Genomic DNA, 17,575 nt, shown 5'->3' with positions numbered 1-17,575 from the left:
TGGGGAACAGAAAACAGAACCATGAAGCACGGGGGGGCGGGGGGGCGGGGACTGACGTGTCCTCTCTCCTAAGTTCATTGTCAGTAATGTCACATCACTGCTCGAAGAACTCACCTGGAGGTTACTCACTAATGGTTCTGCAAGAGGGTGTTGCATGCCTACTTTTCTCCATTAATAATTGTGCCTAGACACCCTCTTAATTTTTCCATCAACGCAGGAAGTAACTGTAACTATGAGATGGTAATAAGCAGCTGAAAATGGAACACAGGTGTCACTGGCTTTTTGGTCACAGCCATTGGTTTCAATTTTCCCCTGAAATAGATCCGTTTTCATAACTTGGAAAGGTGTAGCCTTTCTTGGCCACGTTCCCTTTGTTGGAACGACTCAGATGAACTATAGTGTGAGTTCTGCTCTTAGATGTTGTTTTAACTTCTGCTTTACAGAAATGCTAACTGTTGCTGTTAGCAGCTAGTTCCTCAGTACACACACAGGTCTCCTAAGATCTCGTGAATACGTAGCATGGATTCATGTTGATGTGTTCAGTGGTGTGGCGTTCACCCAAGGAGAACTGGATTGTTTCTGCTTTGTCTCAAGCTAGTCAAACAAATAATTTAACCCCTCGGGTCTCAGCTTCTCCATTTGAAAATGTGTCTGTCATCTCACAAGTAGGTTAAGATTGAATGAGATAACTTGGGCAATGACAGATGCTGTGTAATGATTATTTCATGTCACCTAAGCACATTAACATTCAGATCTGGGATAGGAAAAGTCAACAGTTATAAAGGATTGTGTGAAAGAAATACAACATTTTTCTGTCAAAAATTTAAACAGGAGCCCTGAGGTTAATGGCTCTGGTTTGAACTAAACAAAAACGGATGTCAATGCTATATATAGATGTTAATTTGCCATTAGCTTTGCTTCCAGACATGACATGTTGGGAATATTCGAGAGAACTAGAAAAATAGCTTTGTGGGAATGTGACCAGTGGTGTTCTCAAGAATCTCTCCCTCCCATGTGACTCAGCGCATCCGAACAGGCATGTCATATCTGGGTTTCCCGGTGACTACTGAGTGAACACAGCTGTCAAACAGTAGACCACGAATGAAATAAATACTGTAGAAATCAAGGGATACTTTGAAATCGAACAGAAAAGGCCAGCAGCAGGTAGAGCCCAGAAGCCCCCGGGAACCCACAAAGCAGCCAGGCTGGGCTCAGCAGCCCCATTGCAGAAACCCAGAGCAGGCCACAGGCCCCAGCCATGCATCGTATCATTTAGGGACTGAGCTGGCCTCATAAGGAGGTACTTGGTTTCTGATTTATTAATCAGATTCCTATTTAACTTGTTGTTCAGTTGCTAAGTCATGTCCGACTCTTTGTGATCCCATGAACTGTAGCACGCCAAGCTTCGCTGTCCTTCACTATCTCCTGGAGTTTGTTCAGACTTGTGTCCATTGAATTGGTGATGCCATCCAATTATCTCATCCTCTGTCACCCGATTCTCCTCCTGCCCTCAATCTTTCCCAGCATTGGGGTCTTTTCCGATGAGTCGGTTCTTCACATCAAGTGGCCAAAGTATTGGAGCTTCAGCTTCAGTCATCAGCCCTTCCAGTGAATATTCAGGGTTGACTTCCTTTAGGATTGAATGGTTTGATCTCCTTGCTGTCCAAGGGACTCTGAAGAGTCTTCTGCAATACCGCAGTTCAAAAGCATCAATTCTTAGGTACCTGTTTAACTTAGGTGTTAATATTAGTAATCTTTCAAAAGGCTTCTTGCCATAAGTGAATTTGCACATGGTGTTTCTGGTTAGACAGTAGCCTTTCCAGGAGGAACCATAGCACTGACAGCAGAGTGACTTACAGAATGGATGAAGAGAGCCTTGCCACGAGTGCCACTCTCTCTGGGAGCCCTGCTGCCCGCGGCCGCATAGCCTGCTGCTCCAGTGGAGAACGCCAGGAAGGCCAGTGTCCACTCCCCAGTCCATCACCGAGGCCTGGCCGAAAATCAGGGGAGGGTGCCACTCGCCCAGGCCCATGAGCTCTTCTGCTCATTCTCGAGAGTGAGAATGAGTAAGTCCTTTATCATTTGTCCATCAGAAAGCATCTTTTACATAAGAGCCAGATTAGTGAGCTGGCAGAGAGACAGTGTTTTGCCACATCACAAGTCTTCACTGCCACATCCAAGGGTAGTTTCTGAGAGCCAGGGGAATAGCTTCCTTCACTGCAGCTTCTATGGAAGGAAACAAGGCAAGGAAGGATTTAGCAATTCGGAGAGGCCCGTAAGTATCAAAGGCAGAGCTGAGTTAAAAGGAGCTCTCTCATCCCCTCAGACGACTGCACACCAGAAGCAGATTCTCCGTGCTTCTTGCCAGGTGTCGCATGTGTAAAGGAGGGAGTTACGTGTTAGGGCAGCAGACTCTGGAGAACTTCCAGCTGAGGCTGTATCACCTGTGTCCTCAGCGCTAAGTCATCAGCTCATTTGTTCTGTTTGTTAGTGTCCAACTACAGGATGGCCACCTGGGCCTTGGTTAGGTGGTAAACTGAAGCCAGCCATCCCTAGGTTCGTCTCTTGTATAGGCAGCCTATTCTAAAATCACCCACTCGCTTCTTCTTTCCTTTCTCTTTGGGACAGTCTCAACACATCGATCTTATCAGAGCACTCGACATCTGGCGAACCTCCACATTTGGAGGGCTATACAGGAACATTGCATTTATTGGTTTTGAACCAGAGGATCATCCTTGGCTGTTTTAGGAAGTCAAGACCCTCCCACTAATATAAAAAACTAGTGTGCCAGGGAATAAAATGCCTGCAGTATTCATTTGGTATCATGCAGTCACAAACTCCCCACTTTTCTTACCTTTGAAAATTTCCTCTGTGCCAGAGTGGTCAGTGAAGTGAAAGAGGCATCACTGAGGGGAGAGTGAGGTTTGGCATAAAGAACTTTGGAATCCACCCACCTCCCTGTTCTGAAGCCCTTCTTATATATGGTTATGCTAAACACTTATGAGCTTTGATTTCTCAAGCCAACATTTATCTTTGATGTTGCCTAGGGTCCGCCAGCACTGGAACAACTTCTAAATATAGATGTACTAGCAGACTAAATCTTTGAGCCTGGCAGTAGTTCAGTTGGCCAGTGCAGCCTAATTTTTTATTTGATTTATCATTGATGTTTCTGACAGATTGAACTATGCTGTTACAGAGAGTCCCCAGCCCAGAATCACTCAGCCCATGTCCGGATCCAGCAGCCATGGGCCATGAGCACATGGCGCCTGAAAACCACATGCATGTTACCTGTAAGAGAAGGAGGTCAATAGATCAAGAAAACATCAGGAGGAGTACAAGTCACATAACGGTTGCTGGTTCACCATGGATTCTAGCACACTTGTTGGCCATTCTCATTTTCTTGTGCCAGGAAGAGGAACAGGAAGGATCATTTCCAACCTATTAATTTGAAGGCAATTGAAAATGTCAGCCAAGTTTTTTTTTTTTTTATCTTTATTTTTACTTGGAGGATAATTGCTTTACAATGTTGTGTTGGTTTCTTCCATACAACAGCATGAATCAGCTATAAGTATACATATATATATATAAACACACACACATAAAACCCCTCCTTCCTGAGCCTCCCTCCCACCCCATCCCACACCTCTAGTCATCACAGAGCACCAGGCTCCCCACTAGCTAGCTATGTTATACATGGTGATGTATATATGTCAATACTTTAGTAGCAGTGTTAGAAACACCAGCTTCCTAGATTGTTAGTACACTCCAGGGGAACTGGAAACGTTAGCCAGAGCAACCACATTCCCCATGGTCTACAGAACCACTCCTGGCAGGAAAATATTGTGGCTTAAAATAGTTGGAGTATATGTAAGTTGTATGAATAGAATTGGTTATGACTGTGTTAAATTCCTTAGCAGGGAACCCATTTTAAGGATTCCTCTTCCCAAGTACCAGAGCCACTTTATAAAGATACTAAGTTAATAAAGAAGGAAAACAGATTTGGAAAAGCTACTTTTATCTGTTTCCAGTTACATAGTTTTACAAATTAACACCTACATTTAGACAGATTTTAACAATTAGTTGTATGATATAAATCAAATACTTTTTATATACTTAGGTACCACTTTTCGGATAGGCAGACATATCTGTAAATTGATTTCTTCACTGGAGCTTTTTTCCATTGTGTGTTGTAAACAGATATCAAACAGGTAGAGATGTGATTGCATGTGGATGTCCTTTGATAGATTATTTACTTTGCTCACTCTTGAGGCTTTAGGCTATGCCATACCTAAACTGTGTCCCAAAGACTTTTTCATATCTGTATTTAAATATAAAAATATTCCCCAGGGTTGTCTTTAACTCTGGAGATAGCATTATTAAACTTTTTAATTCTCTAAGATGTTACTCTAAGATGAAGTGACTACATTGCCATTGATTAACAATTTTGGGTGATCTTTATTATCTAGGAATCTTGTTACATTTTTTAGGTTCTACAGAAACAACTTTAAAAATCTATTCAAAGAAGCCTCACTCTGTTGGATGGCTTTGAGGGTCCTTTATGCAGACAGATGTTGAACATTGACTGTATACAAGCACACTCGCTTCTGCTCCCTTACTTCCTGGCTGTTTATAGTGCAGGAGGAATTTATAAGTTTATAGAAAACTTCATATTATAAACATATATGGACATCAAAATAGATAAGTGTAATACTGCATAACAAATTACCTCAAAACTCAGTGCGTTAAACCAGTCACTTGTCTTTTCTCATGGATTCAGGGTTGGGAATTTGGACAAGGCACTGGAGAATTAGCTCCTCTGCATTCCAGTTTCTGGAGCTTCAGCTGGGGAGGGCTTGTTGGCTGGGGTTGGAACCTTCTGGCGGGATCCTTCTTCACAAGTCCGGTGGTCACTGCTGGCTTAGGTGGGCTTTGTCTCAGGCTCTCTCACAGCACAGCAGCTTCAGGGGACTCAGCACTGCAAAAGTGAATGTTCTGGTAAAAAGGCAGAAACGTCATCGCCTTTTCAGGCCTCTCCTTAGTAGTCACAACAGCTTCATATCCACTCCATCTGTCATGACAAGAGAGTCACAAGCCCACCCATGTTCAAGGGCCATAAGCTTTGCTCCTCTCTGTTGGGGAATCAGGAATGTTTGGACATGTTTAGAATCATCACCACGTGACATAGGTTCTCCTGACTCTCCTAATCTGTTGATCTTTTCCCCTTTATCTTTGTGTAGCACATACAGTGTTTTAGGCACGTGCTCAGTCGCTTCAGTCACGTCCGACGCTTTGCAAACCCATTGACGATAGCCTGCCAGGCTCCTCTGTCCATGGGGATTCTCTAGGCAAGAATACTGGAGTGGGTTGCCATGCCCTTCTCCAGGGGATCTTCCAGAACCAGGGATCAAATCCATGTCTCTTGCATTGCAGGTAGATTCTTTACCGCTGAGCCGCCAGGGAAGCCGGTATTTTAGGTACTATGCCCTAAAAGGGTGTGGACTTAGAAAGGACAGCGTAACTCTTTTCCTGCCCCTGCTCTCCTCTGAGTGTTCTGGGAAGAGAAGAAGGCAGACAGATGTGCCCCAGAAATGCAGCAATGGGATGGGGCTCAGACCCCTGGCCCGACGGGGCGTGACTCGGTGGTGCACAAACCCGGCTTTTCTCACTAAAAAGATGCTCCCTCGGTGATGAGGAGGAACCACGAGGAAAACCGCATCCCTGCCAATTAGTGTCTCTGCCTTACTGTCACACTTCATGAGTCGGCCTCCTTAGGATGACTCACAGGAGATCAGCAAAGTGTTCCCTCCCCCCTCCTTTTTTGAGGGAGTTTATAAACATAGAAACTAATCTGTTTATCATCTTATTTAACAGCTAATTTTAAATTGTTAATTAAAAAGAAAAATACTTAAGTAGATAGTAAAAGGGCAGAAAATAAAGTGAGAAAATAGAGAATATATTACTTAAACATTTTAAATCTTTTATTTACAATTTACCCCAAGATTTCATCTCAAAGAGTGAAATAGTATTTCAAGATATCTTTGTCCCTGAAGTTTATATTAACTCATCTTGAAAACTGCTTCCAAGGGTGACTCACTGTCTGCTGCGGAGCCACAGGAGTTACGTCTCACACGCCCCCACACTGCCTTCTCTCACCCCTGCTGGTCTGAGATTGGGTCCTTTCACAGTCTGGCAGAAAGCTGGCACTCTTCAGAATGTAGTGGGAACTTTATAGGACCTAAAAGAACATCTGGACTCTGATTTTTATTAGGACTGGTAACCAAATGTGTGACCCTTCTACCAAGGGAGTGAAAATGAGGATGGAGTGGGACAGACATGAGCAGAGTGGAGCTTTCTGAGTGTGGGATGGCTGGGACCTGCCCTCCAAGATAATCCACAGACCACCCCACCCCACCCCCTGCCGCCCCGTACTGTGTGAATCGAGAACTGAAAAGAGACCCTTGTTCACCAAGGATCAGATCAATGAGATGTCCAGACTAGGTCCGGTGAACTCTGGTAAATTGAGTTCAGTGGCATCAGGGACCAGGCTTCCTGGAGGGGCTGGAGCTTAAGCCGATCAGTGGAGTCTAGAATATAGATTCTATGCCAAGTATTTCTGTTCATTGGTAACAAGAGGTGATGGAGGCCAAACAGGAGCTTGGGACTGTGGAAAGACTAATCTGATACATGCTGTGTACATGATTGAGCCACCTGCAAATTGAGTGCTTTTCTGGGGAGCAGTTTTAACCAGAAGTGGAGGACAAGCCCCCTGGGTGGAAAACAGTTCCATTTGTCTCAAAGCCCAGGACTATGAGTGGGTCCTTGCAGGCTAGGTCTGAGTATAGGATGATGCATATTAGCGAGAACTGTAAACTCATTGGAGTGAGAAGAGGAACTCAACTGTAAAAGGAAGCAGTGTGGGTTTGTGATGCCTCACTCCCCACCAAGGTGAGCACCTTGAAGTCTATTCACACACAGTTGGTTTGTACTCCAAAATTTCTTCACATTCTAGTAAAGATTAACCTCGTCCTTGAGTGAACTTCAGTGTGCGTGGTAGGAAAAAGCATTTGGGCATGCCCAGGATTATGAAATGGAAACAAGTCAGGGAACCCTGAAAATCTGTTCTTTTTGGCTTGTGGACACTGGCAGTAGGGAGCTAGTCCAGAACACGCTGGGGCTTCATGTCCAATGAGGTCAGTAGTGTGGTGGCTACATCTGTGCCAGAACGATCGAATTTCCAGCCTCCAGGGTGGATTTCCAGCCTCCTGTCACCTCTGCTCTCATTGGGTGAAGTTTTCTTTCCTTCCTGGGAGAAGAGGCACTCCAGTGCTCGTCTCAAAGAGATTTGGATCCTGACTGGTCCTGTGATGCACATCCATGATCTTCCAACATGCAGAATCAGGACGCTCCTGGCCATCCATGTCTCAGCTTTTCGCTCGTAGAGCAGCCGGCTCCTTGGCCTATTGAGCTCCCCTCTGTGTGACACCCCACACGTGGCCTAGCAGCAGTAGCTGAGCAGGGCAATGCCTCAGCCATGGGTGTCTCTGCTGCCTATGTTTGACCAGATTATTGAAGACAGCAGGCCTGCAGTGGAGAGAGATTGTCCATTTCCATTGGGACCATGTTTTTGTAGGAAAGTTTGCATGAAGCTAACTTTAACTTATTAAAATATAAGTTGTTCTTTCCAGGTACAGCTGTTATGTCTCAGTAATCCTATGTGCTTTAAATTAGATTTTATTAGAAGAGGGAACATGATATAGATTATAATATCTCAATCATTTGGAGCCATGCTACCTATCAAATATGGAAGTTGTGATTTACTGTTTGTAAAACTTCACTAACCACAGTGGCTTGCTGCTGCCGCTAAGTTGCTTCAGTCGTGTCCAACTCTGTGCGACCCCATAGACGGCAGCCCACCAGGCTCCCCCGTCCCTGGGATTCTCCAGGCAAGAATTCTGGAGTGGGTTGCCATTTCCTTCTCCAATGCATGAAAGTGAAAAGTGAAAGTGAAGTCGCTCAGTCGTGTCCGACTCTTTGCGACCCCATGGACTGCAGCATACCAGGCTCTTCTGTCCATGGGATTTTCCAGGCAAGAGTACTGGAGTGGGGTGCCATTGCCTTCTGTGCCACAGTGGCTTGGACATATTTAATTCCTGATAAACAATTGCATTATCACTCCTGTCCATTTCTCTGAGTCTTTTAATCTTCTAAACATTATATATATATTTTTTTAAACCCTATCCATTTCTGTCAACAGGAAGAGCTGGATAATATTTAATTTATAAATGCTGTTTGCAACCTGGGGTCATGCTTGGTTTACAAACAGATTCTTCACATCGCCTGTACCTTTGACTGTGTACTTATTCTGATGCCTAAGCCTAAAGCCATCAGAGAACCTGGCATGGTCTTCCATGGAAGACTAGGGTGACTCAGGAGCCATCCCACATGGGAGCCTGGAGTGTTCTCCATCTTCGCTGGCCTACCTCTTAACAGTAGATTACCTTTGCACTGCAGAGACTCTTGTGAATATTAATTTTCTTTCTTCCCAGGTATCCCGTTTATATTAAACTCCTTGTCATACATGAGTATTTTGTTTTATTCAAGAACTTCTCTTGTTTGAAATATTTTAACCTACTTCCTCTCCTCTTTTTCTTTTGTTTTATATTCAGTAACTTCTAAAAATTCACCAGTAAGCTTTACCTTTTTAACTCTGTGAAACATTTGTACTCTCACCCCTTCATATTCTACAAGTACTGTTTCTAAAACTTGATTCTAAAGTTCTACCAACTCTGGGTCATTCTCTGTGTTCTTGAGGTTCATGCACATAGTAGGATATCGGGAAAGGTATAAAATTTGGCATGATTTACCTAAACAAGCTGGAGTTTATCTAGTAATTGTTCTTGATACTGAAGTAGAATTTTTTTTTTTAAATGTTGGCAATGTAGGAAAACCTCCTAAAGGTCACAGAATGGCTCTCTCTCTCTCTCTCAGTTCTTTAGTGAGCCCCAGTGCTCTGGCCCTTTAAAATAAAAGTCTAGTTCCCATCATTGATGCCTCCCCACTCTTTTTTTCTCATTTAAACCACAGGCTGGTTTCCGCCATATTAAAGCAAATCAACCTGGTAAGGAACAGACTGACTTTTATTTACTGGCTGTAGTTCTAAGCACCAGAAATGGGCAAAGGAGACCAAACAAAGAATAGGAAAAACGAGGCATTGAAGGGGAGCCAGCCTGGGGTTTGGAAGGCTTCCGTGGCGGCAGGATGTGCCTTTCTTGCACTGTTTACTCTGAGCTCAGAAATAGAGGAGGAGAGAAGGTGGATCACGCTACTGCCTGAAATGGATACAGAACATACCAGGGTGTGCAGCGCACAGAGTGTAATCAGACACTGGATGTAATTATGCAAATATATGCATAAACAGCTTTCCTTTGAATAAATTGTCTGCAGCAACCTTAATGCTCAAGGTTAAAGTAAGCCTAAGGGCATGATTTGCCAGCCGGAGTGACTTTGCCTAAGTCGCAGCTGAAAAACATATGCTTTACTGCCCCCTTCATCCAACCCCACCCCTACCATTTTTCATCATTGTATCTGACTGCATGTTGAACCCTTGATAACATGAACTTTGGCTCTTTAAAACTGTTAGGGCTTCTCCTCTCTTCCTTGGAAAGGGTACCACCTTGCTTGGGAGGGGAGACTGGGAAAAGTTTGAGGATGACTGTGGTGTGGTGATTTTTAATCTGTTCAGCCTGGTGATACTTGAAGCTAGTTGTATGCTTATTTTGAATTAAACTTCACCTGGAATTTTTTTTTTTAAGTAGTAAGCATTTGGAGACCTATTTAAAGGAAGGAAAGGCCTACATTTTCTTAGGAGAAAAATGTGCTTTCTTTGTCTTTTATATAATAGAGAGCTTCAGACATATTCCTGAAAGTCCTGGGCTTGGCTGTCTGATTAAAATGCTGAGATTCATCCAGCATTAGCATGTGATTTTCTTTTGCATGAACATAGATAAACTACTGTGAATTACGGGTATGAAATATTCTAGAAAACTGCTGATATGCGTATTCCATGCCTCTGAGCATGACACAGAGTAGTTTTTTTTTTTTTTTTTCTTCTTAGATCTATTAAGAGAACCCACTGGAGTGTTTTCTTTTTACTTTAAGGAATTTGAAGCATTGTATAAGGCTAGGAATGTATTAAAAATGTGTTTCCATCCTCATAAAACACTTAAGAATGGTTGTAATACACATAGATGAATTGAACTGATGTTCCAAGTCTTTGTCAGACATTCAGCTCAACTACTAGCCTTGATAGAACTCCCGGATTGTCCAAAGCACTGCTTTGAGACCAGATGTGGACAAGATTTAGTCAAAGGCATGTGCCCAGCCTTTAGGGATGAGCATACAAGCAGCTCACCAACTGGAATGTACAGGTGTGGGCTTGGGAGCTGCCACAAAGCAGGAGAAGAGAGAGAAGACCAGGGTGGTGACGGTGGAGGGAGGAACAGTTGTGACCTGCAGGGCTGCATAGATCAGTCCTTGAGTGCTGGGCCGCCTGGGGAAGACTGTGCAGTTCCCAAGCTAGTGATCCTGTGAGGCCGCAGACTCACTATAATGGGCCAGGTCGGGCTATTTGACCAAGTGAAGAAGATCTGAGAAATGTGATCCTTAACTTGAGCATTGCCCTGTGCCTGAAAAGGGCCTTCTCTATTTTGTTGACCAAAGTCCTCTTTGAAAACACCACAAGTATGGTATACCACCTGTCTCAGTAACGGAATTGTCTGTAGTGCCTTTGTGTTAAGGATGGTATTTCATTGTAGAGTGCTTTCCTTCTATTGTTTTTGTTCATCCAAGCTAGAAAATTAAGCAGTTATTCAAAACGCTCCTTCATTTTCTTTCTTTCTTTTTTTTTTTTAATTTATGTGCATTGTTTCTTGTTTTCTTTTAGGGAAAAAGAAACAGTGGTTTCAGACAATGCTTCTTTGGGAGCCAGAAGCACTGCAAATTGACAAAGCTGTGTCCAGCCATGGGGTACACGTTCCGGCTGGCGGCTCGGAATGACATTGGCACCAGGTATGGCGTTTCCCAGTCCTCATGCCTTTAAGCCTCTATGTGGTGTCCCTGAGTCCTCCTCTCACGTTGCTGAAAGGCGAGGTCGCCTGCTGCCTCCACACTGCACCAGCTGGAGATCTTCCAAAAGAGAATCCTAATCAGAGGCTAGAAGGCCCCTTCCGAGGTGATAAATGCCACTGTGTCCTCTTTGCAGCCTTGCAGGCTGTAATGCAGAAAGGCCCACTAGGGGTCTCAGAGAATCAAGGGAAAGGTAACTACAGATTTTGAAAGGGAATCCTCTGAGGACTTTATTTTTCAGATGCTGTGCCTTTTTCATCACTTTAGCAAGCTACTCGTTCAGTTGCTTTTTTCAATTATGTCTGAGTGTTTCCTGATACAAAGAACGAGTTGCTGGGCCATCCATTGTTGTCAAGCCCAGGCAGATACTCACAAGACTGGAGAGAATCTGGACTGTGTAGGACTCAGGGCTTGCCTCCAAGCTGCTAGGGAACGGTGAGAACAGGTTTATGGTGAAGCATCAGTAGATTAAAAGTACCTTGAAAAGACCATATTTCAGTTGCACTGCCTGGGTAACAGTTGATTAAGGGAAAAATCTTTTTCTTTCATCACTACTTGTTGAAAATCTTCTTAAAGGTTCAGCACATGATTGGTCCCAACCCTTTATTCAGCCTAAAGAACTTGTTAAGATCACAAGCTTTTCAGCCCTCTTTCCCTACCCATGATAGCCATTGTATTTTTAGAGTTCACTAGTTGAACAGTCATAATGATAAAGGCTTCTACAGCTTCAGAATTTATAAACGAATCAAAAGCATCCACAAACTTTTGGAAAATGGCAGCGTACATATTTGTAAAACATTTATTTTATCAGCAGACCATTGTTTGCCCTTATATGCATTGATTTGACAGTTCCTTGGTAGCTGTGGCTCGTGGCTTGTCACCGTCACACTGTGCTTACTCCTAGGTGCCTGTGGGGGGGAATACATTTTTAAATATATTTTCCTGTAACACAGTATGCTTTTCTAGTAGTAGACTAAGTAGGGAGTGGGTGATTGGGGCACACTGAAGTTGTGGTAAGGAACATCACACAAAGGATCCTTGCCTGCCTTTGCTTGCTGAACCTGTCAGGCCACAGACTTACCAACCCAAGCCAGTCACACGGTAGCTTTTGAAATGCCGACTCCTCCACATGCTCCTAAATGTGTGTCACCGGGTCTGTTTCTCTCCAGCGGGTATAGCCAAGAGGTGGTGTGCTACACGTTAGGAAACATTCCTCAGATGCCCTCGGCACCAAGACTCGTTCGAGCTGGGGTTACGTGGGTCACACTGCAGTGGAGTAAACCAGAAGGCTGCTCACCTGAGGAGGTGGTCACCTACACCTTGGAAATCCAGGAGGATGAGAACGTAAGTCTGGCACACGTCGTGCTTCTGTGTGCATTCTGTAAAGTCAGTTTTATCACAGCTACAGGGTACACTGTGAAATTAGATTCACTGCCTATTGGAAACCAAATTCTTAATTTCTACCAGGGCAATCACCAGCAGAACCCTGTCCTTCCCACAGTCTTCCCCAGATCCGTAAATGGCATCCCCGACCTTTCCTTTGGGGAAGCCAGAAACCCGTGGGGGCATCCTTAGCCTCATACGTGTGTTGAGTTGTTGCATTAGTCGTTCAGTCATGTCTGGCCCCATGGACTGTAGCCCACCAGGATCCTCTGTCCATGGACTTCTCCAGACAAGAATACTAGAGTAGGTCTCCATTCCCTTCTCCAGGGGATCTTTCCAACCCGGGGATCGAACCCAGGTCTCCAACATTGCAGGCAGATTCTTTACTGTCTGAGCCATCAGACCGCATATGTAATCAGTCAGCAAATCCTTGTAAATCTCCCTTCCAAAGTTACCCAGAAATCTGATCATTTCTCAGCATCTGCACAGCTACTATACTTTCCCAGCCACCGTCATCTCGCCCCTGGGTTGTTGGAATAGCCTCTTAAGTATTTTCTCTACTTTCATCCTTACACTCTGTTCTGCACATGAAGCCACAGTGAGCCTGTTAAATAAAATACGGCATGTCGGTGCTCTGCTCAGAACTCTTCCCATCCCAGTGCCTTCCCTTCTCTTCCAGAGGAGAAGCCAGTACTCTCAGAATGACTTCCAGGTCCTCCGAATTCAGGGTCTTCATCACTGACCTTGTTCTGCCACTGTCATCTCGCTGAGCACACCAGCCACGCCCTCCCACAGCGCCTTAGTGACTCCTGTGCCCTCTGGCTCACATGCCCCTTCAGATATCTTTGAGTCACTCCCCTCATTTCCTTCAGGTCTCTTCTCACATGTTACCTCTTTAGAGAGCCCTTCCCTGACCGCCTTGTATGACAGCACTGTCCAGGAGCACTTTCTGTGGTGATGGAGATGTTCTGTAATTTGTGCTGTGTAATAAGATAGAGCCTAGTCACACAGGGCTGTGGAGCACTTGAGATGTGGCTGTCAGCCCACGGAACTGAATTTTTAATTGTATTTTAATTTATTGGAAGAGCCGCATGTGACTGCTTCATTGAGCCTGGAGAGCTATAGAAAGCAATGCTCCCTAGCTCTATTACCGACTCTGTTCTCTTACCCAGCTTTATTTTTCATCTAATAGCACTTAACACCACACAACATGCTTCATATTTGTATGCAGAGTGTTTTAATTGCTTTCTCCAGCTGTCATACAGTTTCTGATGGGCAAGACTTTGTTTTTGGGTAGTGCTAAACCTCTAGAGCGTGGAAGAGAGCTTGGTGCATCAGGGGTGCTCTGAGATCAGATGGATGAATGGGGGTGGATGCATGCATGACTAAGAATACTGTTGTATGAATTCCATACAGTTGGCTGTCAGTGGGACATTTATCCCGTTGAAGGACTTTCCCCGTTAGCCAGAAGACACTGTGTCAGAAACCCCAACCACTGTTTATTACATAGCACACTGCAGCTTGACCGTGAGGACTTCTGCACAAGAGCGTTTTTTCATGACAATGTTGTTAAATGATTTTTTTTTAAACTACATACTGCTTCGTTAATTTGGTAGTTAAATTCTTTGTTTAAAATGCTTATTGAGTAACTAGAAAAAGTTTGCTCTGTGAGGAAAGTTTATGGTGGCATCTATTAAAAGGAAATTTGCACTTTTTCAAAGAGAGCATTGTTCTCTTTCACATTAGTGTTAGTCTCACAATAAAAGTGCCCAGATCAGGACAGATTATGATGTGATAACAGTTAAAGTTTCACTTAAAGCACCGTGGGATTCTGGCCCTATTTTTGCTATAGCTGCCAGACTTCTGGCCCACTGTGATAATGGAAAGAGGCAGTCTAAAACTCCTACATACAAGGGATTTAATGCCCAGATTTTATGATACTGATGTTTCTTTCTGGCTTTGCCTTTACAGGATAACCTTTTCCACCCAAAATACACTGGAGAGGATTTAACCTGTACTGTGAAAAATCTCAAAAGAAGCACACAGTATAAATTCAGGGTAAGTCAGTCATTTGGGTACTTGAACTGCTTAAAAATAAAGCTCTTTTATGTTTCCCCCCTTTATCATTTTAAATCAACTTTACAGGTTAAAAACCTTTTTAAGGTTGCTGCACTTCACACTTTTAAAGTAATATCTATAAAATACACACCATACTTTAATTTTAAAACCCACACCCGACTTTGGAGAAAAGAAACCTGTTGCTGTGATGTACTGTAATAAATTACATAACGAGGCTAGATGCCCTTGCCCAGGAAGATTCAGACCAGGTGCCCAGCGTACCTGTCTCTCACCTGCACTTTATGTCCTTCTATTCAGAGTTTCTTTTCATCAGATTTCCTTTTTTCCCATTGTCCTGTGCTCTTTTGCCCATTTTTCTTTTCTCAGCCATTTTTGTTTTCTATTACCTACACCCCTCCCCTATTAGGCTCTGGACAAGCACTGCTGACGTCACCGTGGGACATTGTGTTGTAGCAGAAGACAGTTCTGCGATCTCATTAGGAGAGAGGAGACAGCAGGCTGCCTTCTGTGCTGCCTTACTGTTATCGATCCTAGCACAGCCTTGTACTTTCTGGTGCAACAGTGTGCGTTTTAGAGAGATGTGGTTGTCTTCTGATTCTCTCTTTCCTTCTCTTAATTTGAGAGACAAATCATGTTATTTAACTTGTAGGAGTCACTCAATAAATATTTGTCAGATTGTCAAGTGGAACGTGTGACTACTAAAGGAAAATGATAGTTTTTGATATTTTAAAAAACCTTGCTATTCGATGGCTGGCTATGAGATCAGAGGTATACTGCCAGCAATTCTCCACAAGGTGGCGTTGTCCTACTCCTAAATAATCAAGGTTAGCAAGGTTCTTTATATCTGCTGCCCACCACCCCCCGCCATATTTTCCTTCCATAAAACAAAATGAACTGGTGGAGACATACTGGTTTTGTTTTGTATTCTTGAAAAGGTAAAAGTGTCTTTAGCTAAAACCTACCTGTTGTTTCATTTTTAATTGTTAATAAGTAAACTGTTTAGAAAATAAGTACTCCATTAAAGAAACACTTATAAATTAGTAGTTTGTGAGAGAGCAAGGGAGAATATGTGTCAGTATCTGAGTTCATGGATGCCTTGATCTTGCCATATTGAACATCACCACTGGTTTAAGAACTACTATCTAAAGCATGTGAATGTGTTATTGGTTGTGTTACAGCTGACTGCTTCTAATATGGAAGGGAAAAGCTGCCCAAGTGAAGTTTTGGTTTGTACAACAAGTCCGGACAGGCCTGGACCACCTACAAGACCCCTCATTAAAGGACCAGTTATGTCTCATGGCTTTAGTGTCAAATGGGGTATGTTTTATTGCTATTGCTGCTGCTGCTTTTTTTGACAGATTTTTTTTTTTAAACTTGATTAATTTCAGTAGTGACAAACCAGTTAACAAAGAAACCATATTATCTGAGGGAGTTTTACATGTTTGAAATATATATATTAGAAATATCCTGACAATGCCACCAGTTGGTAAAATTGACAATTGTAAGAGCATTTCATTTACTTCATGATTTTCCTGTAAGACACTTCTTCTGCCTGTATTTTAATATATTAATAATTTGTATGTGGTAGTCTCTGAATATATCATTCTTCAGTAACTTTCCCTTAAAATGTAGCAATATTTAATATGAAAATTGATTTATAAAGTTATTAATATGCAAGTTGATTTATAAAGTTATTAATATGAAAGTTGATTTATAAAGTTAGTATTGAAAATAGTTTTCAAAATTTAGGTTAAGTCATATTAAATTTGACAGGATGTTTAAGTTACAATGAATTAGGAAGATTTAGTTTTTGTTGTTTGTATATAACCAGAGGCCTCGGACTTCAGGAAGTTCCCATATTAAAGTTCATTATATGCTATTTGTAGGAATCTGATAGAAGGATATTGTGTCTCACCTGCTGCATGGATTATTTCAATGAAATAAATGCCATTAGAATGTTGATAAACATTTGCAATTGTATGTGAAACTGTTACGATGTGTATGATCATCACTAACATCATACAAGAATAGTAACTACCTAACAGACAAAAAAAAAATTTTACCTGGCAGTCAAGTGATATAAAGGAAATGTAAAACATAACTAAATCATTATTAGAGACCAACCACTGAGACATATCACTGCTTCAAGTTATGTGGTAATTTTGAGGCAGAATTATTCCCTGAAACATGGATATGATTAAAAGAAACAAAAAAAACTAAGTGTGCTTTTTTCCAGATCTAAAGCTTCTTTTCTCAGAATATCCTAGAAATTTCTGTCAGCACTGAACATTTACTTTCATTGTTAACTGTTAACTGTTAAGTCGCTCAGTCTTGTCCAACTCTGCAACCCCATGGACTGTAATCTGCCAGGCTCCTCTGTCCATGGGGTTTCCCAGGCAAGAACACTGGAGTGGATTGCTGTTCCCTTCTCCATGGGATCTTTCTGACCCGGGGATTGAACCTAGGTCTCCTGCATTGCAGGCGGATTCTTTCAGTGTCTGAGCCACCAAGGAGGCCCCATATGCCATAAGATTTAACTATTTAATTATTGTTGTAAATATCTACTACTGAAATTAATGTATATTAATGGAAATTATAGGTGAAAAGAGGGATTAAAGTTTCTAAATCTATATGAGTAACCTGAGAATATGTCTAAAACATAGATGGCCAATTGATAGTAGAGGCAAATTCTGTGTAGTCTTGAAAAAATATTTTTCTGCTCAGAAAAGAAAATTCTTGCAGGCCCTGGGTTACCAATAGACAAATAGCTAAGGTACACAGGGTTCTAGTAACAAGCCAGAACCCCTTTTTCAAACCACCTCTTTGGTACAGGTTCCAGTTGATCTGATTTTCTATTAGGTTCACTTGGGATGTAAAGTTTGCTTAGCAGCACACTGTGATGAACAATTTGAAATTTCATCAATAATTTTTACACCTCCTTTTCCCTCTCTTTCCATCTCGCAAAAGAATCTGGTCGTGATGATTTAAG

General features: G+C 42.6%; 1 protein-coding gene across 11 annotated transcripts in view; it reads left to right on the top strand.

The window, feature by feature from the left end:
- Positions 1-17,575, top strand: part of FNDC3B (fibronectin type III domain containing 3B) — a 358,677-nt gene that overhangs the window by 280,143 nt on the left and 60,959 nt on the right. For all 11 annotated transcript variants that reach the window (NM_001206211.2, XM_024992081.2, XM_024992092.2 and 8 more), the window contains 4 exons: positions 10,943-11,067; positions 12,294-12,468; positions 14,479-14,565; positions 15,765-15,903. In NM_001206211.2, the coding sequence (NP_001193140.1) occupies positions 10,943-11,067; positions 12,294-12,468; positions 14,479-14,565; positions 15,765-15,903 (526 nt within the window). The remainder of the gene's footprint in view (positions 1-10,942; positions 11,068-12,293; positions 12,469-14,478; positions 14,566-15,764; positions 15,904-17,575) is intronic.

The sequence above is a fragment of the Bos taurus genome, chromosome 1 (genome assembly GCF_002263795.3).
Source record: "Bos taurus isolate L1 Dominette 01449 registration number 42190680 breed Hereford chromosome 1, ARS-UCD2.0, whole genome shotgun sequence".
NCBI lineage: Eukaryota > Metazoa > Chordata > Mammalia > Artiodactyla > Bovidae > Bos > Bos taurus.
Note: the sequence above shows the minus strand (reverse complement) of the source record. Positions and strands in the feature narration are given on the sequence as shown.